We start from the raw sequence: 25019 nt of genomic DNA, 5'->3' as shown, positions 1-25019 counted from the left end.
CACCCCTTCCAACTAATGCAGGTGAGAAAGTGCTTGCACTGCACCAAGGCCTCAGGAGCATGGAAGCTCTCCAGGCTTTCTTGCTGCCTCGTATTTTATTGGAGAGTGGTTCTGGCACAGAACTCTAAAATATATGCAACAACAACAATAATTTCCAGGACTGAGAAAGAAGGAGAGATGAAAGGAGTAATTTACCTTCCCCCATCCCTGAACAATAGCAGATGAGGATGTAAGCACATCTCAGCCCTATAATGTATTAATTGGGACATTTTCTATAGTTCAGCAGTGGAAAAGAAGACAGGAATCGTGCAATGCCCTGAGCTTCTATTCCCAGCCTGGGAGAGAGAAGTGTTCTGTGCTGAGATTTGGCTCTGTCTCAGTCTTCTGCTCATGGGGAAGAGAACAATTGCCCCAAGCCTCCTTTACAGAGAGAAGGGAAGATGGTGCAGAGACCAAGTAGCTGAACAGACAATTTTCAGGCATAGTAGTGCAGTGCAGCTTTGTTGAAGTGGGTCTCCAGTGGGGTTCCTATAAATCAAAGGGTGCTGCATTCCTGCCAGTGATTGGCTGAGTAGTCCAACCAGACAAGGATCCTGCTTACTCCTGTGAAGGTCTGTGTGTCACAGGGATAGAGAGTCTCACCTGTGCTGAAGATCTGCTAGAGAGGAATTGTCAAGAGTGGGCAGGTTCGGGTACTTCCTTTTGCTATGTTCTTTAGATGGCTGGAATGAGAAGTCCAAGGACTGGACATTCTTACTTGTCTTGTTCTAGGCATCTGCATCCACAAACATCTATATTTTAGCAGCTGCCAGGGCTGCCTAAAATATTTTGTCTCCCTCAGTTCCTTTCAGTCAATCTGTGCTTGTCCACTGTGAGCATTTCAAAGGAGAAGAAGGGGCTGTTGTAGTGTAAATTCAGGAGTCAACCACTGCTGTAGTGAAAAGTCTCAGTGGCTAAAAAGCCCCTTGCTTCTTGGCTGAGAAAGGCAGAGTTGTTTTAAGTCCTTCTCCTTTCCTTGAACTCACACATGGGAAGAGAAACCATTTTTTACTCTCCTTGATATTTTTCTTTAATCCAGATGAATGTCGTGCTTGAACTGATGTTGCCTTTGGGCTGGAATAAGCATACTTAGCATTTGAGCAGAATTTCTTGCCTGGAGATTCCTAAGTGCGTGATCAGCATTTCACCAGCGAGTCTGTCCATGGGTACTGAAGTATGGTTACCTTTACAGTTCACTGAAGCTGGCAGAGTTCTCTACTTCATGTGATGGCTGTGCACTAGCAGGAGCTGTGTTCTCCCTCCTACTCTGCCCTTCTTTTGCAGTGTTTCTTTGGAGTGGAAGCAGTTCCTTTTCCCATTTCATGTGTGTTATTTCTTCTGAGACTTTTTCTCCAACTCTGCAGCCTTGGAGAAAGAATACCTCCCAGAAAGGGTCTCACTGGAACTGGCTTTGCATATTTGAGAAGCTGATGGAAGAGCAGTGCCTTTCATTCTGCAGCTACTCACTTTGAATCAAAGGGTGCAATACCAGTTTAGTGCTGGCTCTGTAGTGTGAGCGGCAGTCCTTGTGCAGCCTCAGCTGCATAGTCCGCTCCTGAAATGCCTGTGAAGTTTTGGGAGACAGACATGTTCCAGCAGTTCTCAGCCTTCAGGATGTCTGCTGGGTCACTGTGTTCCTCTCTCTGTTGAATATGAGCAAGAGCTTAATTCAGAGTTGTGGTACCTAACACCTTGTTTCTTATTCTCTTTCAGATCACCAGAAACTGGAACGTGAAGCTCGAATTTGCCGACTTCTAAAGCATCCAAATATTGGTAAATTTATTTGGGCTCAGAGGGGTAGGGGTGAGACAAGAGTAGCAGTGTGTCTCAGCTAGCATGCTGTAAGAGAACAGATGTATTCTGAATGTTCACAACAGCTTGTCAAAGTTGAAATCACCTCAGTAGTTTATCTCTCTGACAAATTTTGCATCCAACCCTGTCCCATGCCTTAGCATCCTGCCCCAGGCGTTCACCAGAGAGTGCAGTGTTCCTGCCTGCTCCCCCTGCAGAGCTGTCCCTGCTCTTTGGGTGAGGCATGACTCTTGTCTGCTCATCTGGCATTCTGCAATGGAAGTGAGGTGTTGTGTTTGTTTTCTCCACATCCATACTCTGTTTGTTCTCCTTGGCCTTTACTGACATGTCAGTTTAAATGCTGTACTCAGAGACAAGCATGGGCTAATAATTCAGCTCCTCTCATTGTAGTGGCCACTTCTGAAAACAAGGAACCAAGACTGAATTGCCTTTGTTGAAGGGGGGAAAACAAAAGAGTACTGGAGCAAAGGGAATAGTTTGTCTAAAAATAAAGAGGGAGGCAAAATAAGGCACAACATAAAAAAACCTAACTTATTTACTGAAATGTAGAGAGGGGGCATGGATTTTTATCTAGTTCCAAAGCACCATGGAAGCTTGGACCATTAATAATCCTCTTTTTAGCTTTTTTAAATAAATAAAGCCTCTAGGATCCTAGCTACAATCTGATTTGAGCTAATTTATTTAAGAAAACATTAAGAAATACCAAACTGCCACTTTTAACCAAACCACAGTTAAATATCAATTCCTGGGAAGACTATGATGTATTACTTTGTATTACTTTTGCATAAATCAGTCAGTGGAGATAATACTTTAAGGGCATCTCTCTGGTCTTCTGACTTTCAGCTTTGTAATCATTTGCTCCTGCTCTGAAGGGCTGGGAGAGGAAAGGTGCCTTAGAGCATACCCCATGGACTTGCATCTCTATTCCATGTGTGATCAACAAGCAATTTCCACAAGCTCAGGACCTGACTTAATGCAAAGTTCCTTAGCAGCAGCTTTTAATCAGAAAGAGCTTTCTTGCATCTGAGTGTAGCTGTGATATAGGTATGGCTTGAGAGGACCAGGGCCCCCCTTCTGCAGTAATTTGCACTGATGAATATATTAGCCAGTAAGTTTATTGCTTGGCAGTACTCAGACTGACTAAAACTCTAGTTATTGCATTTCATTTGCCCTGTAAGACTTGCTATACTTAGTTTAGTAGGTGATGTCACTTTATATTTTGACCTTAACTTCACTTCCATAATCTCTCCTTTTTACAATTTCTTACATCTTTTCTTTCCAAACCTCTCACAGAGTAAATTTTATACACAACAGGAAAACCACTCTTATAAGTAAACAGCATGGAGAGAGAAATATATCACATTCCTGGTTCAATTCTGCAGTTGTAATGAGTGGCAGTGCTTGTCTTCTGTTCTCTTGTGATTTGGAAAAGACACTTTGGGGGAATGTCAGTGGTCCCTTGCATTTTCTACAGAGAATTTCCCATCTTCCTAGAAAGAAGAGATTTTCTTTTAAGAAAAGGAACTAGTCATTGTAAACTCAATGAGTGCTTACAGATAAAAATAAGGGAATCAATTTTTATGCCTACAATACAGAATCAAAGTGCATTGAATAAGACCTCAAGAAGTCATATGGTTCATTCAGCAATCCTGTGAAAATCTTTTATATCTGGCTGGTTCCAGGCATGTTTGTACTTAAAAACCTTTAATCCTTTCACAGCCCCTGGTGGCAGTCTTTCAAATGTTTCAATTTCTGTCAGTTAAACATTAAAAACATAATTTGCCTTTCACTTAGCTTGTTGTTTCTAGTTGTATCTGGAGTATCTGGGGAAAGTAGTTTTTTTCTTGTAACAATCTTTTACATATTTGAAGACTGTTATCATGTCTCTTTTTAGTCTATTTCTTCAGACTAAACAAACCCAGTTCTTTCAATCTTTTCTCATATGTCATATTTTCTAGACCTCCAGTCCTTTTTTTCCCTTTTCCCCCTCCTCCTTCTCTGGACTCTCTCCAGTTGCTTCATATCTTTCTAGAAATGTGATGCCCAAAATTGGACGTGACTGAGGTCATGTCAGTGTTGTCCAGAGGGGAAAGAATTGCTTCACCTGTCCCACCAAAGATGTTTGTTTTGTACATCAACCTTTGAAGCTTTCATTTAAATATATTGTTGATGCACATTTGTTTTTTGACACATTATTGGTCCAGACTAGTTTCTGCAAAACTTCTGGCAAGCACTTTTTTTTTTTCCTGTATAAATGAGAATCCCTATTGAACTGACTGTATATTACCTTTATCTTTATTTAAAAAGACAGAAAAAAGAAGAAATCTGGTCTGGGGGTTCACCTCTCCACATTTGTCAAAACCATTTTGATTTTTCTTCTGATAGTGTAAAAGGGTTTCAGGTCCCACAGGAATATGGTCTTTGATAACAATGCCATATATTGAATCATGTAGCTAGTTAATAACACTGTTGAGTACTGTTGGACTCCAGTCAAAATCTTGAAGATATCACTTGATTCATTGTTCCAGTTTGACAATGATAAAATTTGAGTATTTTTCTCAATGAGTTGTAAACACTGTTGTCAGCTAGTTCTGAATACACATTTTTTCTTAATTGCTTGTGGAAAGAGCATGTAAGATGCTGTCAGAGGCCTTGCTGAAGTCCAGATGCTACATGCATTGCTACTTCCATGTTCCTTGGACTTGTTATTTTGTCATGGAAGGGAAACGTTGCTCTGATATAGTGGGGTTTTTTTTTTTCCTCAAAATGTGTATTAGCAGTTAGTAATCACCAAGTTTCTGGCATTCCATGTTGTAAACTCTTCTGAGTGAGTACTTGGTGTGTTGCCTCAGTGTGAGCTATGGTAACACTGCACAAACCAAAAAGAATTCTGCAGCTTTTGCACTTGCTTTCAATTTCAACTTTTGTTGTTACTGTTTTTGTTGCAAACTGTGTTGCAGCAAATCAACAGGGACCTGAGCCTGTAGCAAGTCTGGGCAGAAGACTGAAAGTTAGAACTCTGTGAGGCAGGCTGCTTTTCCCTCTTGCCTGTACACAGGATATAAAGCAAGCCCGCTGTTGAATTTGTGGTTTAATGCATTTACTGCAGGACGGTTGATTCTGAACTGCAGTGCATGACCATAACACTGCTATCTGATAAAATAAAGATTTCTCTAGATAAAAAGTAGAAGTGATATTCCCATTTTATGTTGGGTTTGTTTTTAAATGACTGCTTTCTGAGTTATCCTAACATGCCTTCATCAAATATCAGCTCTAATTAGAGGCTTTGACTCTGTAGCTGGGTGTTTGGCTTGTCTTTAGATGCACATTATGGCCAAGGTAATCACAGTGGAGTAATCCTTCTAAAAGCTTGGTGTTGCAATAAGGGATTTTTGTCTGGACAAAAGAAAGTTGACTCGAGGCAATTTTCTTCTGATTTCCATCTTATGGTATGCATGATATGGAATGTGTCATTATAGCTGGTCAGACTTCACTAGAGTAAGTACTTCTTTCCCTAAATTTCAGTTTGTTCTTTCTCCTTCTGACAACTCTTTGAGAACTTTGCATTCTGGCCCAGAGAGACATTTGCCAGCCATCGTCATCAAATACAGCAGAACTGGACAGAGATCAGTCAGTGATCTGTTCTTTTCAAAAAAGGCACCCATTACTGAGGATATGGATGTGTAGAAGAGGCAGAAGACAACATCATTAAAACCCCACTGTCCATAAAGAGATAAAGTGCCTGTGGAAGTTGGCAAGAGTTATGGCTCTGTGGGAAATTCCACTTCTAGAACAACTTAGTGTTCAGTGATTCACTTAGGTATAGATCTTGTGACATTAGACATGGATGTATTTCTGAACGTGTAGAAGAGAATGATACAGCTGCTTCCCCCTTAATCCCTGTTTTTCTGGAAAGAGGTAGATTTCTGTAAGAACAATCATAGCCCTGACCCTTCATTTGCAGATGCTTTGCTGGTTGTGCTACTGAAAATTGTGCAATTGCTAAGATCAGAGCTAAACTTACAATGTCTTGAATATCAACTCCTGCTTAAAGGAAGAGCTGTTTTGGTCTTCTGCTTAGTTGAAAAGTTTAGTCAGTCTGAAAATCTGAATTTGATTTTTAAGTCCTGTAGTTCATCCACTACAGACACTGTCTTTGTGAAACATTCATTTTTCCCTCATACTTCCTGCTACCTATCAAAGGTTCAAAGCAGTAACAGAGCTGGGAACCCTAGAATCTTCCTGCAGGTATGTTCAATGCAGATATGAAGTTCAGAAACATGACCTTTCCTGTCTTATTTCCCAAAGCAATAATGATGCAAAATTCAGTCCAAGTCATCATTCATAGTTTTGAAAAGTCTTTCTAGCATTCTCCTACAAAGGTAGGGTTGTGACTTGTTCAGTGTACAGAGCAGAAGTCTGCTCTGTGTGTGGGTTTTGTCCGCTGTGTTGTTAGGTGTTGCCCTTCTCCTAAATTTTCTTTGTTATGGCAGTCTAAATATGGGCCTCTTTTCTGGATTTGTCATCACTTGAGCTGTATTTTTTATTAGGTGTTTTTAATCTAACTATACAAAAGAAGTTCTTGAATATCTTTTGTTCATAGTTGGAACTGAGCACTTCTGGTTGGTCATTGTGCCCCAGCTCATGGCAGCCCATTGCTGTGAAGAGCTGCGTGCACTTAGGTCTAGAATAATAAAACCATATGTTTTAAGAGAGGTTGGTAGTAGCCCGAGAGCCAGACCCAAAATATTTTCCTGATTTCTGCCTTTGTATCCTCTGCTGAATGCTTCAGAGTTAATTTCTTTGAGGGAATTTATAGCAGTGGTGAAATGCTGTCCTCAGCATCTATCAGAATTATTGCTTTTTCAGGTTTTTCCTACTTCAGACTTCTCTCCAAAATATGCTTGCACCTGAATTCTTCTTATTTTAACTTCTATCCATTGGCTTTTCTCAGCACAAACCCACAATTTTAGGCATGTCCTTATTTAAAATGGGGAGAAAATGGTATAGAAATCTCCTGTGAATTAGAAGAATTTCTTTTGACCCAGTTGAATTTCATTTCCTTTGACAAGTGGTCTGTCCTCCTCCTACCTCTGAGTTGTGGGAGTGATTTTGATGGATGTGTATAAGAAAAGGGCTCCAGTTTGTGTGCCCTTAAATGATGGTTACAGCTGAGGTGTGAAGTGGGGCAAAGACAGAAAGAAGAATGCTATGCTTCTGTGTCCAGCCCAGCTGGATTATCCCACAAATAGCAAACCTTTGTGGGAAACAGGGTGTGTGGATCACATCTGCAGAATTAATACTGGACTTCTTGTCTTGGTGGTATCAGCCACAACTTCAGGTTCACTCATTCCTCATTTTAACATACTAGTCTTGATTAGAAAGCCTTCAGTATTTCTCCCCTGCTGCCATTTGGAATGTTTTCCTATCACCTTTTCCTTAACAAGAGATTTGAATTGCTTCCTTAGTGAACAAGGAAAAAAGTGTAGGCTGTGTTTTGCTGTAAACAGCAGATTTCCTTGTTTTCATTTGGCTGCAGGCATCCAGACTGCCTTTGCATTTGGGACAGAAAGGATGTAATGTGCAAAGAATAGTTAAAATCAGGGGATTCTCCAGCGTTTTGGCCATGATTGCTCCCTATGGATACTCAGGGGTTTTCAAGTGGGATGCTCCCATGCATGGCTGGCTGTTTAAATCTGCTGCCCTGCAATTTATTGCTGAGGGACTGTTTCTGGTGCAGAGGGGATGGTATAGGGAAGGTAGAGTAGGGGGAAAAGAGACCTTTTGGTAAGAGTTATGCTTTGAGACTTTCTCAGTTACTGAGCAGCTTTTCCTTGGAAGTGTCATGGGGCTATCTGAGAGGACAGCAAGTTGCTGAGCTTTCTAAGAGGTCAAACAATAATATTCTTGGACTTAAACCTTTAACCTGCTCTCCTCCTACCTTGCCAAAACAAAAAAAAAAAAAAAAAAGAACAAACCAAAAAACCACCAACAAACACTCAAAAATCCCTCAAACAGACTATCAGCTGAAGTGAGTTCCTGCTACAAAGTTTGGGCCTTTGAGCTGCAAGTTACCATTTGTTATTTCTAGTCTCTGTATTGTTAGAGATTTAGGTGAGTGCTCATGCATGTTTGCCTGATGGAATGCTCTCCAAAACCCCAGGCAGTCCACCTTTTCATTTCTCATTCTGATTTTCACAGTTAATTACTTCACTATTATTTATATCTGCATATTTTCTTCTTTTACTGCTATCTCTTCTTATAGCTTTTCCTCTGGTTTCAGGAAAACCATTTCTACATAATCCATCTCAGTTTGGGAATGGAGTAATAATTGCATTTTTTTCCTTGCCAGGGGATATATTTATTCTGTATGTCTCTCTGGTCTATGCTAGAGACATATTTGGACTCCATTATTCATCTATTTAGCTGTGAGATTTATCTGTGTGCAAGCAATCCCTTAAAAAAATAAATAGTGGGATGAGGGCCAGATTCCGTGCACTCAGAGGTGCTGCAAAAATCAGAGGAGGATTCCCCTACTTTCTGCCTTGCCCCCCACACTGAGGAATGGAGAGAGCCTCCTTTGGGCTCCCTCTGCCCAAGGCCTGATGGCAGCAGGGGGTGGCCTGCACTCCGGTCAAATCCTGCAGGCGACAGGCGGCCTTTGGAGCAGAGCCTGCGGCCGTGCCAGGGGCTCCTGGCTGTGCTGGGCAGTGCCAGGCACGAGCTGAGAATATCAGTTTCACACAGCAAGGTTTGGGGATGGCAGGCACAACACCTGTCTGCAGGGATGCAGCCCTGATGGCAGAAATGCCAAGATGCAGAGCATTGTGTGAGAGAGCTAAAATTTGTCGTGGCCACTATCTGTATTTTATTAATTTTAATAAAGTGGGTGTTCTCTGCTTATTTTCTTTGAGATACCAGTGAAGTTGGCTTGTTATTATTTTGGGTGTTTTTAGAAAAAGCTCTTATATAATACTAGTGGTTATCAGAAGTACTTTGCTTATCTGCTATGTGGCTAATAGGAAATTATTAATAATTCTGGATGGTCATGATTGCACTGTTATCAGGAGAGCAGGAAATATTCCTGTGGAATATTCTTTTGGCTCATCTAATGTTTAACTAGGGCATTCTAGATGTTATGTATTGTGTGCTGAACTTCAGCTTTTCAATACAGACATTATAAAATCAAAGGAAGAATAGCATTTAGTTGGCACTGAAATGTTTTTTAAAAATACTTTGTGTGGGTTTTTTTCTTTTTTACTTCTGCTTTTTACTTCTGCAGAAAGACAGGTTTCTTAACAGGAGAGGTACTGTTCTCCCTGCAGCTCCTGTGAATTCTGTGAATTTCTGTGCATAAGGGAATTTCCCAACTGGGCACTACCTTAGTCTCATTTTTTAGGGCTGGAGAGTTAAAAAGGTTACAGTAAGAACAATGGTGAGGGGGACAGGAAATCCACCTCTGTGCTTGTGGGCCTTGTCATACTTCCTTAGCAGTGTTCCTTGCCTTTCTTTGCAGAGCCTGCAGCAGCTTGGTTCTCTCTGAACCTGAGCAGAGTGTTAACAAATCCTCCTTCTCTTCCATTTTCCAAAGCTTTGGAACTGCATTTGGTGTAAAATGCTGTGTGCTTGGGGCATTTGTCCAGCATACCCTGACCTCGCTGTGTCAGGCTGGGGAGAGGAGGAAAGCAGAGCACGTTTCTGAGGGGCTGGGGAACAGCAGCCTGCTGTGTCCTGTTAGCTAACTGTCCTGCTGCTGCTGGTCACTGCTCTGACAAAGCTGGGCATTAGCTGCTGGGACAGATGATTTCTAGAGGATTATTTGCATTACACAATTTAATGCTTTTTAATAGCGAATTTTTAATTAAAAGGAGAGTCCTTTTGGAAGCAGCCTGAGCAGCTGCAACTGAATTTTGCGTGTTTAATGTAATTAGAGAAACAGCTGGGGTGGGAGCTGAGCACCCAGCTCCACAGCCAGGCACAGGTTGGTGGTGGCTCCTCGTGGGACAGACATCCTGAGTGATGTGAAGCGTGCAGGAAGTGTCCTGGCACACAGCCAGGCTTGGAGATGGTGGGACAGTTCCTGTCTTGGCTGCCCAGGCTGCTGAGCAGCTGGGGAAGCAGGGAGTGTGGGTGGTAGCCATCTGCCTCAGTTCACTTGTCACTTGTGCTGCCATGGACAGTAGTGTTCGGTTTGCAGGCTGTCGGGCCATGTGTGTTTGTAATAGTTTCAGTACCTCCTGGCACATTGCAGAGTGTCCATGGAAGAGGAATCAGGTAGACTTTACCCTCCAGTTTTATTCTGCTGCTTCTGGTATGCAGAGTGTCTTGAAATAAGCCCTTGCAGCATCTCTAACTTCTTCCATTTCTCCATGATACAGGCAAATATCTGATGTCTGGTTGAAAGTTGCTGAAAAGTGAAGCTGTGGTTTTTCCTAATGAGTGGCTGATGTTTAAATAACATGGCTCAGTCCAGAAGATCCCAGAGCACTTTTGAGTTTGCATTACTAAGGCTGCATGGAAGAATTCCTGTGTTGCAATTACCATGACCCAGGAGACAATCATAAACCTCTGCATTGTCTTTTATTGGCTCTGCAACACCGGCAACTTAATTTGAGAGCCCTAAATACTGCATTGTGCACTCGATGTGTGTTGGTGCAGAAGTAGTTGGCTGATACTGTCCTTTGTGTACCCATAGTATCAAAATGCTTTACACTTTGGAGCACCAGTGAACCTAGATTTAGCAGACAAGATTACCTGTAGCTTGAACACTTTCCCTAAGGACCGGCAAAGACTACTGATACATAGGAGTAAGCAGATTTCATCCTATGTTACCTTCTCCTAAGCAGAGATGAGTGATTGCTGCATGACAATACTGGGAATTGTCCTGTGAAATTCTGCTTCTATACTTACTTTTTGTTGCAACTTTGGAAACTTCTTTGCTTTAAGATATTTACTTGCAGCAGGTTGCCAGAAATCACCCTGTGTTGACAAGAGCCCGTCTGCCCTAGCCATGGGCTAAGCCCCTGTACAGCCCTGCTCTGCTGTTTCCTGTGGATATGGGATACGGGGAATGTTCATCCTGGGGCTTACGTGGCAGGCACAAATCCTCCTGGCCTGTTGTGCTTGACGTAAGAGTAAAAAGATAATAATATTCAGCACACTGGACAGAGTGAAAGGGAGATGTGGGTCAGAACTGGGCTAGGCATATTCTGTGTTTGTGACCCCAATACCAATTAGCATTATAGATATGACCTTTTAAAGATGAGATGCCTGTTGCTTTTCAATGTCTTATGTTCTTGAAGTTCAGGTGGATTTTTACAAAATTTGATAGCTATTTTCTGATTTCTTCATTATTCACTTCAACTTTTGCATTCACAGAGCTTTGCTTTGCGTGACTCAGCAGCAATTTGCATTTGTTTTTAGGCTGGTGCAGTTTGTTATGAAGGAGATTTTCCTCTTATGTTCAGTTGGTTTGTATCACACTCAGGCATCAGAGAGCTGAGGCTGTCTGTACTAGGTCACTTTATTCAGGCATGGAATGCAAACCATATGGCATGACTGTTGCTGCATTGCTGTTTTTTACAAAAATGCCTAATTTTTTCTCCTTAATATAATACCTTTCTAAAATTTCTTTCTAAAATAAAAAAGGTAAGTGCACAAGGATTTTGGAACACTTTGAAGTAGCAGCTTGAAGTTCTGTTCTTGAGGCAAGATTTCCAGTGAGACTCTGAAGACAGCAGGCAGGGAAAAGTAATATTCACAGCAGATGTTCTTAGAAAGTGCCTGAACTCCAGTCCACAGCTGCTGTTAGGTTCGGTAACCGCAGCATGTCCCCTTGAGCCACTCAGTGTGGTATCAGGCTCTGTGCAAATACCCTGGATTGCGTTAGGGCATTGGACCTTGCGCACACACCCACACAAGACAGAAAAAAACTTGCCCTAACTTGCAGGGTGTGCTGAAGATCTGAGTTTTTGGGGAAAGGGAGCCATTTGGTATCTTTTCTGTTGTTAGTTACTTTTCCAAAAGACCAGTGTTGTGGGAGATGCTTCCTGTACAGGTAAAATCAGTTTACATAGGATAAGGCTGAAGGGAAGACTGAGCAAAGAAAAGTATGCTTAGAGCAGTTAGCTAGGTTGTGTCTTGTGTGTGTCTCACAGCTCTTTAACAGTGCAGTCACATGTGTGCATTTAAAATTGGAGGGACAGCTTGAGTAGCAGACCCTTAGTGGAGTACCACCGCAGTACCAGATTCAGGAGATACTTTAAAAAATCCATTAGGCTTTCTTTGTGGCTTGCTGAAAACATTGTTTCATCAAGATGCTGTATTGAAACCACTGCTTATTCCTCCCAGAATCTATGTGCTTCTTGGCAATATCACCCAAGTGGTGATGCACACTTTCTCCTGACTGAGCAGCTGGTTTTGTTGGAAAGCTTTCTACCTACCAGTCTGTAATTGATGCTGCTCCTTTGGACAGCATTTGTTCTGGCAGTTCTGACTAGTGCTCTGTGGTTTTTTAGGTATTATTTCAAAAGTTATCTGTAAGACTTGTCAGTCTTACAAAATTAGATGTGCTTGTGAACTCTACAAAACCTCTTTGTATTTTTGTGTGGATGGGACTTTTTTTTTTTTCTCCTGAATAAAACTTTGGGTGAAGTCTTTCACCATATCCTGTAATTGATTTAGTGCCTTGTTGTCTGACTTGCTTCTTTTTTCTTTCCTACTCCCCCCTCTGTCTGTTCTTGTGAACCTAACCATTGTAGTACATCCATCAGAGATCTTTGAATGGGAAGAGTCATCAGGTGACTCCAGCTGTGAGTGGTATTGGCAGGGTCTAATTTCCTACATCTAAAAGAATCCCCATGTTAAAAGGGTTTGGCTAGGAAGGAAACATGGTTTGAATTACTGCTTCTTGGTAACAGAATCAGCTAATAGAACTAATCCACCTCATCTTCTGGTGAATAGAGTGAGATGAGCTTCCTTGGCAAATACTGATCTCTTTTAAGTTTGGTTGTATTTTGAAAGACACTCTGTTACTGTTGTGCAACTTCCCTCTTGCTGCAGCTTGAGACTCCTTTTGTGATGTGTGCATTTGTCTAGCCTACCCTACTAGACACATGCATCACTGGTCCCCTGATGACAGAAAAAAACACAGTACTGTAATATTTTTGAAGAAAAGTTTAACTGGATGAATACTTTTGTTTTTATTTCTCTGTTTTTCTTATTATGAATAATCAGGTTTCAGGAGTACTTTTCTCTCCAGTGTCTCCACATAATTATATTTTTCACTCTCTTGTAACCTCTGTCAACAGGTTATACAGATATGAGCAGCTTTTGTGGGCTCTGCTCAACCACTGTGTTAAAGCTGAATTTATGGTCGTAAAGGAGCTGTTAGTGTGTCAGGACCAGCAGCCTGTGAAAGAAATGAGATCCTCTTTTCATGGAAAGACGTTTGAAACAGATGACAGCCCGATACTTGAGTTTTGCTCTTGGAACTGGCATTTAGGCCATTGAAACTGGGATTTTTCTTGTAATGACGAGAACGGTCAACACTGCTTTGGTCAATACTCAATTACAAGGTGTTAAAGTGACTGAGACCCAGTCTTGTCTCAGCTAGTTGCTTTACTTGGGTGAATCAATAGACAAAGATTATAGATGGTCATATGAAGAAGACGTCTTGTTCTAGTCAGGATGTGAAGGCTTAGGAATCGAGTGAAAGAGAATTGCTAACTTGTGACTGATTGGCAGGGAAAAGAGTGATGCTCTGCAGCAGAGGAAAAAAGCAAAAAGTATGGTTTCTGTAGCCATATGAAGTTTGTCCTCTTGGGTTACAATAGTGCCTAGGTATCCAAGAATGGTCAAAGAAATGGAGATTTTGAATCAGGCAAGAGGGAATGGAACTGTGCTGAATGCATAGATACAATAGTTATTGCCTGTGTGTAACATGGGGAAAGGAGAAGAGAACCTCAGAGATTAGAACCTCAGAGATCCCAGAATATTAGGGAATAGTGGCCCATCATGAGCCTGGGACATGGAACAGTAAAAGATGAAAGTTAATTTAGGTAATAGGAGCAGAATTAAGGAGGGATAGCTGAAGGTGGATGAAATTTTGAGAAGCGGAATGTGATCAAATATGTCTTTGGAAACAAGCAGGTCAGAAAAATGAGACAAGAAACTGGTTCTGAATTTTGGGTAAGGATTTGCAGTGTAAATCAGAATGAAGTGAGGAAAAAGAAATAACAGAAGAGAACATAGTTAAGCCTTACAGATAAATGGCAGAAAGGAGACCATTGTTACTGACATGCTAGTAGAGTCAGAGTCAATTTATGGATTGAGGGTTTGTTTCAGGACTCAAGAAAAAGGTTTGTTTTAGGAAATAATGGATTGGGAGAAATGCCAAAATATGAGCATGTAGGAAAAAGTTGGCAGATGTGAAAGGAGGGTACTGAAACATTAGAGAAGAAGAATGAACAGGAGGTCAAAAATACTCAGAGCTTGTTTTGATGCTGGAGAGGGGTGAATGTATGTACAGGACACCCATCTGTTCCTTTGAGATAACAGAAGAAAATAGGTCACTGAGGGAGCACACAGAGTAAAGGGCATGGGGAATTAATAGACTGAGTGGGTTGAGGGAGGACTTGGTTGTGTCCATGAGTTTGATTTGTGAAGTGTCATATTTGCTACATGCTCTGTAAATCTCCAATTCTTGATTGCTTTTGCAGTGCGACTCCATGACAGTATTTCAGAAGAAGGTTTCCATTACCTCGTCTTTGATCTGTAAGTGTCTGTCTCTGATGCTTCACCAGTGATGCAGTCACATTGGCGGTTGACTAAGAGTGGAATAAATAGCACCTGCATTAGTATCATTCTCCCCTTCTCTTTTGAGACCTGTAAATACCTCAAATAGACCTCTGGCCTATTTGACAAAAATCCATTGACTGTGTGGTGGGGACAGACCAGGAAAGCTCCTGGCTCCTTGCACCAGCTGTAAGTGTGGGGATGGCAAAGAATGTCTGTCCTGTGTATGGAGACTGATTTTTGTCTCTGAGGCAGCCCAACAGGGGTTCTTCCCAAGCTCAGCATACACCTATGCTCAGCAGGGGTGTGTGGGCAATTCGTGCACAGTGTGTCAACAGTGTCCTGTGCACTGCTGGTGCAAAGGCAGTCCAAGGGCTCAGTCATGTGAATGTAGCAGTGCTGGTGCCATAATGGTGGAGCTCTGCCCTGGTTCCCCTGGAAGGCAGTAACCCATGCAGGCTCTGGCAAAGGGCCCTGGTGGGTGGCCATATGCATCCTTTGACTGCACAAGCACGGGCTCTGTAACATCCTTTGTTCTTTTGCACTCCAGGGTTACTGGAGGGGAGCTCTTTGAAGATATTGTTGCTAGAGAATACTACAGTGAAGCAGATGCCAGGTAAGACTGTTTCCAGACCCTTGCATGCATGTTCCATGTACATGTACAAGTGGAATGAGTTTCCTGACTGCTGATCTGCGTGTGACTTTGTTCTAACACTCTTGCCCCTTGTCTGGATGAAACAAATCCTCTTTCTGCTATTAGCATGAACTTAATTGTCACCAGACAGCCTGACTCAGTACAGCTCTAGCCCTTGCCCACTTGGAGACATTGCTGTCTCTGCCACTTGCAGATGCTGTGCTCTTTGCTGGGAGATCCACTGTTAGCAGCTTTGTCTACCTGGCCTTTTTGGTGACAGAATGTCTTTACAGAGCAAACATAAGGGAGAGCTGTGAGGGTGCTGCCTGCTTGGCCTTTTTCTTCTTCTAGCAGGGTTTCCAGTGATGTGCCACTGCTGTTGGGCAGATCCATTCAATTTGCCTGTGTCTAGGTAATGGTTTACAGGACAGTGAGGAGAGGGGGCTTTGACGGCTGTGTTTCTGTGGAAGCCCTCTCTGCCTGTCTGCTGGTCAGTGCAGTGACAGAAGGCACAACATGAGAGAGCAACCTTCATATTTTAATGTTAAAAAGATTTAGAGTTATGCCCTTCTGTTCCTGAATGTGTCCCCTCTCTCCCACATGTGAGTTTCCTGAAGTGGTACGTGCATGTCCCTGTTTATACAGGGTGGATGTTTTGTGCAGCAGTAGCTGAGGGTGTTGTCTGACCCATCCATCTGCTGGACATGCAGCATCTGGAATCAAAGCTGGGATTAGGCCACTCCTGCTCTGCTTTTGCATGGCCTCAGAGTGGCCCAGTGGTGACATTTCACCCTGCAGACTGAACACCAGTCATGTTCTTATCCCATACTAACCCTTGCTGAAGCAGAAATCAGGGGAGCCATGAGAATAGAGGAGTAAGAAAGATGTAGTGGGTACCGTGGCAGGTTGAGCTTGGTAGGCAGTACTTTAAGGACCGAGATACTGGGTGCAGGGAGGGAAAGAGAGTGTGACCTGGGGTGTTGGTGTAGGTTCTGCTAATGGAGTCTGCAGGCACTTGTTTTCCCTGTGGTTCATTTACAGTGTGTGTCTTCTGGTCATTGCAGGCTTTCAAATGAGGCACTGCCCTGTGTGCTCTGCCAGGAGCCATCTGGTGATTGGGAAGGCCAGTGAACTCATCAGCTCTGCTGGAGTTCCTGGCAGAGAGGTCTGAGAGCCCCATAGATGTTTTCAGTGGGGTGTACAGATCCTGTAGGCACAGCATCTCAGATGGATACACAGTCAATCATGCCGCTCTGCCTTGAAGTTGGGAAGTTTTGAGGTTATCAATCACAATCCTTCCCCTGTTCCTCTTGCCAGTGCCTGCTCCCTGAAGTGCTCAAAAGCTGTCAGTGACTGACACTGTTCAGGAAAATTATGGCAGGGTTAGGGGAAAAGGAGGACTGTCTGTTGCTCTGTGAGCCTTCCTCAGGGTGCTCAGCACTCTGACTGTCAGCTGGTCAGGTCTCCAAGTGCCCACAAGATGACAGAGTGAAACTCCTCCCTTTCTCTCCCCATGCTGTGCTGAATTCCAGAGCAGTCTGAGAGAGCGAGGGAGCGAGGTCTGTGCCAATCTGCCGTGTTTGGCTCGCCTGGGACACCTCACACTTTTGCCATTTTTGGCCAGAATATCTCTCTCGCTCAGACTCAGCTCTGTTCTAATTATACATTTTTGTTTTGGGAGCAGGGAGATTTTCATGGATTCCGACCCTGAGGATTGTACTGCCAGCTCCAGAGGGTGGGGGATAGCAAATACACAGTGCTGTACCGCCTCTCCTCTTCCTCTCCTCACCCTGTTCCCATCTTTTCCTGTAGCCTTTTTCCTTCCCACAAATATTTCACTTATTTCAAATTTGTTCCTCTGTGTTTTGTAGAAGTCAGAGAAGGATCTGAGAGATCCTACAGTGAGGACATAGACCTCTCTGAGTTGTCCACATCTGTGTGCTTACTGCCCAGCCATAGTTGTCAAAATCCCTATTCTGTTCCACGTGCACCCTTGGGAGCCAAGTAAATGTTTAATGGAAGGGATGGTTCCAACCTGGAATCTCACCCATGGGTGGATTGTGCTGTTGTTATGCGACAGGTGTAAATAACATCTTGTTTTTGTCCCTGTGGTTTACAGCAGTGGGAATGGCAGAGACAGGGTTTTCTGTGAGCTGGGGGAGTGCAGCACGCTGCACTTAACGGAATGAGTCTGCTTTTCAGATTACTAACCCCTTAAGTGGGATCTGTACTTAAAAGGCACCCAGCAAGCGGGTGTGTGTGCACATTGTGTATATAAAGTGCTTGAGATGCTCCTCTGAAAGCTTTGCAAACTGGCAGGCACCCAGGCGTCGTCATCCTGAATTTTCTGGGGGAGGCTGCTGCTCTCCCGAAGTTTATTCTTTGCTCAGGACTAACCCAGTGGAATGTTTCCTGGAGTGATTTGGTCTTGCTTGCACAATTTTGGCTGCTGTTTGAAGATACTCAGATACCTTGGTTGTTCTGTGTGGGGTGGGCACTGTTGGCTGAAGGAACAAATGAGAGGCTTAGTATGATGGGAAGGGAAGGAAGGAAATGATGGGAGGTAGGAGAGAGGCTTTGTGGTCCTGCTACAGAAAGGATGTTTGGCATCCTGTTACTGGGGGTGCTGGAGTCGTTCATCTGTGATGGTGCTGAGCTGTGGCATCCACTGCTCATAAGGAAGACATTCAGCACGAGATCTTGAATGCCCTGTAGTACAAATATAAAAGTTAGGGAGGTAGTTCTGAGACAGATAAGATGTTAAATGTGTGTGCGTAACTTTGTGTGTCTCTCCCTTTTATCTTGCAGCCACTGTATTCATCAGATACTGGAGAGTGTGAATCACATTCACCAGCATGATATTGTGCACAGGGACTTGAAGGTAATGTTTCCTCTGTGCTGTAGTATGAGGAGAGCAGCCAGGGGATCGTTGGAGGAGGCAAGACAGGAATATTGTGTTGCCAGCTGGCAGAGATTTTTGTGTGGGCTTTTTTTGGGTTTGGTTTTGTTGTTTTTGTTTTTTTTTCTTTACTTGAACTGGGTTCAGGGGTTCCTGAAGCACGAATTTGCTTCTTCAGAGTTTTCTAGAGGGCTAGAGGGTGTGATGAACTCCCAAGGAAGTTTTCAATCTTTGTGAAACTTGCCAGCTCTCAGCTTCTCTGAGGCAGCTCCAGGATGTGGTTGTTGTGAATCTTGGAGAGAAGTATGCTTCAAGAGAAACTTGGGTAGGATTCATTATAATGAAGGACACTTTCTACTTTGTGATTGAAGAGATCTCTAGAGACCTGCAGCAATCTTTGTTCAATCTGCCAGGATGAGTTTGTCTGCACAGAGCATGTATATTTTTATTCTGCAGTGTTGCCAAATACATGCCACTGCGCTAGGGCAGAGATGTTCAACAAGAATTTTTTGTGTTATTTCTTTCTTCTCTCATCAGTAGAAGCACTTTTAATCTAAAACCAAAACTGCTGGCCAGTTAAAGACTGGATGAATCAATCATTTGACACATTATAACACATTTATAGCCCCTAAGCCTCCGCAGTAGAGTCTCCTAAACTCCCCAAACTGGGCAGCTGTGCTGGGAGCTGGGCAGGCTCCAGAATGAAGGGATTTGTGCAGGAAAGTCTGCGTGCCCTGGAGCCTTCTCTGTCTAAAGTGGCAATGGTGATGGTCACCAACAGTCCAGTTAAATTAATGCAGGATGACACCTGCTGCTAGTATTGGTTTGGGCTTGTTAAACCATGTGTGAGGGGGAAGGTAGAAAAAGATTTTGCAGAGAGGAAGGTAAAAGCACACTGCAAGCTTGGTAGCAGTGTTCTTCTGGTGTTTTGATCTAGTGGAGAACCCTTTGTGTTTCTGACAAATTCCCATGCAACACTTTTGACCTTCTGCTTCACTACACTGTGAAAAAATGCAAATGATCTGCTGTGGATTGTGGCTGGTCCTGATTAGACCCAACACCAGCTCCTGAGAAAGCAGCATCCAAGAGGCACTAGTGCCCAAAATTAGGGAGTCTGTGAAAATCAAAAATGTTTTCTAGTACAGAAGAAGCTTTCGTTGTGTTCAAATATAATCTGGTTTCCTTCCAAAAGTTTTGTTTGTAGGAAAGCTAGCAACTTGTTCAGAATTTATCAGCTTCTAGACACTCCCTGTTGTAATTAATATGTTTCTTCTGTTGCTTGCTCTGGCTGTATGAAGCTATCCAGGCCTGAGGAGTAACCATTCCTTTTAGCAATGAAAGTTCCTATGCTTTTTATTTAATATTTAGCTCCTCTCCAAAAGCTTGGCCTTCAGGGTCAGTGTGTAATAACTGCAGAGCCAGCTTCAAGTAAGGTTTTGTCTTTTGCACCTCATTCTCATAAGCCTGTCTTTTGGCTGACATGCTATTAAAGAATGTCAAATGTTGAGCTGCCTATAGGGACTGGAAGAAATTAGGGAGTGCATTCACATCCTCACCAAAAAGTATGTGAAACCTGAGACAACCCATATGCTGGCAAACATGCACATGGATAAGCACCATTAGCCTTAAGGTGTTTGCTTCTAAAATAGAGGTACAAAGTGCTTAACTAGCACAAGTCTGTCTTAAATGTTGCTCTTAGTCAAGCTAAGCCTAGGTGCAATCTGGAGTTGAGAGGGATTTTAAGAATATTTAATTGATCTTCTGCTTTAGGGTCTTGTTTGTAGTGGTGAATTTTCATTAGTGTAGCCTAATTACCACAATCTTTTCTTCTTGCCATATAGTGAAAAGCCAGTGGCATCCAAATGTATCGAGACCCAGCTGTCCTTCCTTCTCTGCTGCTTATGGCAAGGACTGTGTTGAGGAAGGCTTTGCTCCTTTCATTCAAGGTAGAAGTAGGCACGTGCCCGGTACTTCAGGACAGATGAGTGAGCAAAGCATCTTGTGCCTGTCAGGCAGAACAGGGGTAAAGAGTTGCTATGGGGTGGAAATACTGAGCAGGCTGCAAAAAAGACCCTTATCAGATTTTTGAAACTGAGACAAGGTCCTGTTTCTGGATTTCCAGGTATCCATCCTGCTCAGTTAAAAAATCAACTTGATAACGAATTGCATAAAAGATGAGAAGAGGTTAGGATGAGAAACCACCATTTGACTTGCCTATCTTCAAGTTGATTTTCCTGCAAAGCCATAATAGCCATCACCTTAAAGGCTTTGGAGTTTCAAGGAGTCCCATGTAGCTAGCTGCTCTGGTGTTTCAGAGGAAGCTGCCAATTCTCAGTCCACTTTTTGGAGCTGTGTAAAGCCTTCTGCTGAAGTCCTCTGTTGGAACACAGCAGAATTATGGTTTGAGTGAGATTCATTCAAGGTGGAAATATGAGGGTCAAAAGTCTGTCTCCCTTTCCTAGCACATGGGAAAAGTGACATAGTTGCTTCTTGTATAGGTGATGGCAGCAGTAGCAAGACAGAATATTTTATACTGCTGTAAATGTGTAGCATGAAAAAATTGCTTACAAGAATACTCACTGCTGTGCTGCTTATGCCAGTTTGAGGCTGAGGCTTTTTCTGTAAGGGATGAAAACTACTGCCTAGCCAGATGATGCCTTCCCACATTACAGCAGTGTGTTTGGCAGCCCTTATTAGCATCATATTTACTTTTTCAGTGCCTTGGGGACTGTCTAATGTTCAAGGGGAGAAACATCACTGCAGATTGTATCTCCTGCATTGTCCCTCCCTTCTTCCTCCGCTTCCCTTTCCCCTCCCCCCAGTTATCCTCTCTGAGGAGGGCAGAAGAGAATTTTGGCTTAAGTGCTGCAGGAGCTGTACTGCCAGTGCCCTCTGGTGTCAGCATGTAATGTATGGGCTGGGTTAGAAGAGGCTCTGTCTCCCACGGAGGAGCCAGAGGATTTGTGATAGACTTGACAATTTTCTGCCACTCTTGGTCAAGGCCATTCATTGCTGTTGCTGTGTCTTCATCTGAAGAGGTTTAGTACTGCATGCTAAATTCAGTCAGCAGGTGCAATTTAGTGATGTGAATACTAGGTGAGAGGTTTTAACAAGGATGTCAGTCTTTCATTCTTACTCTCTTTTTTCTTTCTTCTCCTCAGCCTGAGAATTTACTACTAGCGAGTAAATGTAAGGGTGCTGCTGTCAAACTGGCTGACTTCGGACTGGCTATAGAAGTCCAGGGAGAGCAGCAGGCCTGGTTTGGTAAGACTGAGCTTTCCCAGCTTTGCTCCCCTGTTTTCTGGTGGCTGATTGAGTTGCATCCTCCTGAGTACTTTCTCTCAGCTCTTCCAGCACACTTCTCTGTATTTGGCTGTTTCTTTGCCAAGGATGACAGCCTCTGGGTGTTAGGCTCAAGCCTAGGTGCAATAGAGGAAAAACTAATAAAGAAAGACAGAAAAAATGGCTATGTGTTTCTCTATTTTTCTTCTCAGTTTACAGTAGATGCTAGTGTCAGAGATGAATGCAGCTGCTAAGTTTAGACCCTGATGTGAACTTTCCTACTGCTCAGAAGTGTAGACATCTGGAATTTTGTTTGGTCACTTTACAGAAATGCATTTGACCTAGCCTTCCTCAGGCACATTTGGATCTGACCTTATATTTGTTTAGCTAAAACATAATTAGAAATGAGACCTTTTCAGGCTAAAAATCAGCTCTGATACTCTGCAATGCTGCAGAGATTCTGGAAAAACTGCTTCTTCTCCTGGTCTCCCCGTACTGCTCAGCAATCAGATGTGTCCCATTTGTGTCTTGTGTTTTCAAACTCCAAGCCATTATATGTAACAATTATATAAAGCCTGGCATACAAGTTTGTGCCCAGCTGGTTGACATGGTCCCTCTTACTTGTCTGTTTTCCTTGCAATACACAGGCACTGGATCCCATCTGATTTTCTGTTTTATTTTGGGGTTTCTTGCCTCTTTTTGCTGGTTTACCAAGAGACAGCTCTAGCAAATGAGAGATGAAGGGTGGGAGAGACAGGTTTTGGAATTTGTTAGTTACCACTAGTGGATTTTGTGATATGGCAATCTCTCTTCTGCTTGGGTACTGTAAGTCATGTCATCCATTTTCTGGCAGGGTTTGCTGGTACTCCAGGCTACCTCTCCCCTGAAGTCTTAAGAAAAGATCCTTATGGAAAACCAGTGGATATATGGGCATGTGGTAAGATTTGGCAAAATGTTTTACACTTAAACAACATAATTTCGTGTAAAAGAGTGATTCCTTGTAGCCTGTTGCTGGGAGGGTGCACAGTGCTCCTTACTGGGTGGAGACATGAAGGCACAACTGAGGATAAGCACCTTGTGTAGATGGAATGAATACTGGAGCCTGAACTCACTTGATTCTGGCTCCTAATCTTTTCCTTGGGCCATCTATCAGATGTCTGAGACTCAAGAGATAGGACCTGTCTATGCTTTGCAGAGTCAGTTGTTTAGATAACTGTAGCAATTTCCTATTACACTAACTATGTAGAAGATTAAATGTACTGAAGAGGGATGATTTTTTTTTTTAAAGAAAATAAGTAACTGTTAATGTATCTGGGACAGATAAGTTTAAAGATTTGTGATATCAGTGTTGCCTGACATGGACTAAATAGTTCTCTGCAGGCCAGGAGTGTCAGCTTTGTCAGTGTCAATTTTGTCCCAACACCATGCACAGTAAGCATCTAAAAACAGAGTCCTTCCTAAAACATCCCTTGCTGCCCAGGAACCCTCGGAGATGTGGCTTCATCTTACTCTGAGAGCAGCTGGGAGTTGTGGCTCACCAGCCATGGTAGCCAGAGGAGGGTGGAAGGACATTACGCAGCTCGTTCTAGCTCCTGACACTGGCGTTAAGAGCTGAACATGAAGTGCCAGGGTGAGGTCCAGCAGGTGACAGATTTGTACTGTGCTTTGCTATCTCAGAAGGCTAAATATGATGGCAAATGAATCTATGGAGCAATCATTGCCTTGGGGACTGTCAGGAGGGAAGGAAGAGGGGCTGAAGGAATAAATGGCATATGAGCCTAACCATAGTGTATCTGTGTCTCTCCCTCCCAGGAGTGATTCTGTACATATTACTAGTGGGGTACCCTCCCTTTTGGGATGAAGATCAGCACAAACTCTATCAGCAGATCAAGGCCGGAGCCTATGACGTAAGGGCACTTCCTTGCTGAGTACCTGCATGGGTGTAGAAGCCATCCAAACATGGCACTGTCTCACCTGGTGTCCTGCAGCAGGCCGAGCTTCTGTGCCGAGTGACGTTTGACGTGCTCATACACCTCGCTGTCTTCACTGCCTGGGATACAGCCCTGTCTGGGGCTGCTGGAGGGATATGGAGGGAAAGCATCACAGTGGGCACTAGAACATTAACACTTGTTAGGGAAATGCAGAAGTGGGAAATGGTGTCTTCTAGTAACGCTGATATTTTTAGTGGAGTAGAGGGAAGATAGAATGAAGGAGCTTGTCTTTGTCAAGGCCTAATTAAAAGTATGGGGATGTATTCTGTAGAATATTAACTTGAGTTATAGTCTTTTACTCCTCTGTGCTGTAGTCCATGGAAACCATGGAGGCAAGTGAGAAGACTGAATGGTGGGGGACCATTGGAGGGGTGGCTTTGTGGTGGGGATCAGCATGGTGGATTGGGTTGGAGGCTCTTGTAAAAAGAGCCTCCATGGAACATCATGGAACACTTCCTAGAGCACAGCAAAACTGAGGTGTAAAAAGTGCCTGAAAGAGGAATAGCAAGGAGGTTAGTACTGAGGGAAGCAAAGGTGGAATAAAATATAATTTGAGTACCACAGCTTTAATGTTTGACGTAAATTCTTCCATGTAAGGAGAGTCTTGAGAGGGAAGAAGGAACTCCTGGAAATCCTAGTTCAAAGCCTGTGGGCATGAATATCAAGAAGAAGTTGGGGAGTTCTTTTTGTAGGCCGTCTTGTGGTTTGAATTAAACAAAAATAAAAACCCAAAAGGTGAGGGTTCTGCTGGACTCCTTCTGCTAGCTACCTCCTAGCTTCTGTGCTTGAGACCATGAGAGCAGCTGTGCTGGTGAGAACAAAGGTCTGCCTATGTCCTGGCTCTGTGGCTTTCCTGAGTGAAAGCAAAGTGATGTCTTTGTACTTGATAGCTTTAAATGGACTTGTGTTCTTCTCTTGCCTTGCTGCCCCTCCAGTTTTTGTGTTAGTTGTTCTTATTTGAAGCATTTTTGCACTAATTATATCAATAGAGATTTTCAAAGCACTTCAGGGATTAAATACCTCTTTCTGTAAGTCATGAAGAGTGAAGTGCCTGATTCCTCCTTACCTATTTATTGTTTTTGAATTCTTATCTATAGTGAACAAATCTCACCTAGATCCTTCCCTCATTTTGCCTGATAGAAAATTGCTGCATTTTAATGATGCACCCCTGGTGTCCTTACCCAGCACCAAGGGGCTTGTAGGCACATGACCAGTCTGTTGTTCTCCCTTGACCAGACAGGAAGTGGCAACAGTGAAAACAGTGATTTTTTTTTTTCTTTTTTTTTTTTTCTTTTTTTTTTGTGCTGTTGAGTTGGGGTTTTGCAAGACATTACTATGAATACTTCAGAGTTCAGGTGTAGGAAAATTGTCCTTGCCTGAAGCTTCAGTATGATGATTTTTGAGTATCCTCATGCAGTGTTTGCAGAACAAATTGTATAATGCCTTAGTGATGCCTGCAAATGCAGAAATGAGATTATATGCAAATCAAATACAGCAGGTGTATTGTTATGACCCAACAGAGTAAAGCAATAAAAAAGCATGAGAAAAAAAGATGGAATAAACTTTT

The 25019-nt window shown here is 43.0% G+C and overlaps 1 protein-coding gene across 14 annotated transcripts in view; it reads left to right on the top strand.

Annotated features, from left to right (window-relative positions):
* Positions 1 to 25019, top strand: part of CAMK2G (calcium/calmodulin dependent protein kinase II gamma) — a 116101-nt gene that overhangs the window by 50504 nt on the left and 40578 nt on the right. For all 14 annotated transcript variants that reach the window (XM_036385281.2, XM_036385285.2, XM_036385283.2 and 11 more), the window contains exons 3-9: positions 1753 to 1812; positions 14571 to 14625; positions 15197 to 15262; positions 18089 to 18161; positions 21341 to 21443; positions 22315 to 22398; positions 23274 to 23368. In XM_036385281.2, the coding sequence (XP_036241174.1) occupies positions 1753 to 1812; positions 14571 to 14625; positions 15197 to 15262; positions 18089 to 18161; positions 21341 to 21443; positions 22315 to 22398; positions 23274 to 23368 (536 nt within the window). The remainder of the gene's footprint in view (positions 1 to 1752; positions 1813 to 14570; positions 14626 to 15196; positions 15263 to 18088; positions 18162 to 21340; positions 21444 to 22314; positions 22399 to 23273; positions 23369 to 25019) is intronic.

The sequence above is a fragment of the Molothrus ater genome, chromosome 8 (assembly GCF_012460135.2).
Source record: "Molothrus ater isolate BHLD 08-10-18 breed brown headed cowbird chromosome 8, BPBGC_Mater_1.1, whole genome shotgun sequence".
Taxonomy (NCBI): Eukaryota; Metazoa; Chordata; class Aves; order Passeriformes; family Icteridae; genus Molothrus; species Molothrus ater.
This window is presented reverse-complemented; position numbering and strand designations above follow the sequence as displayed.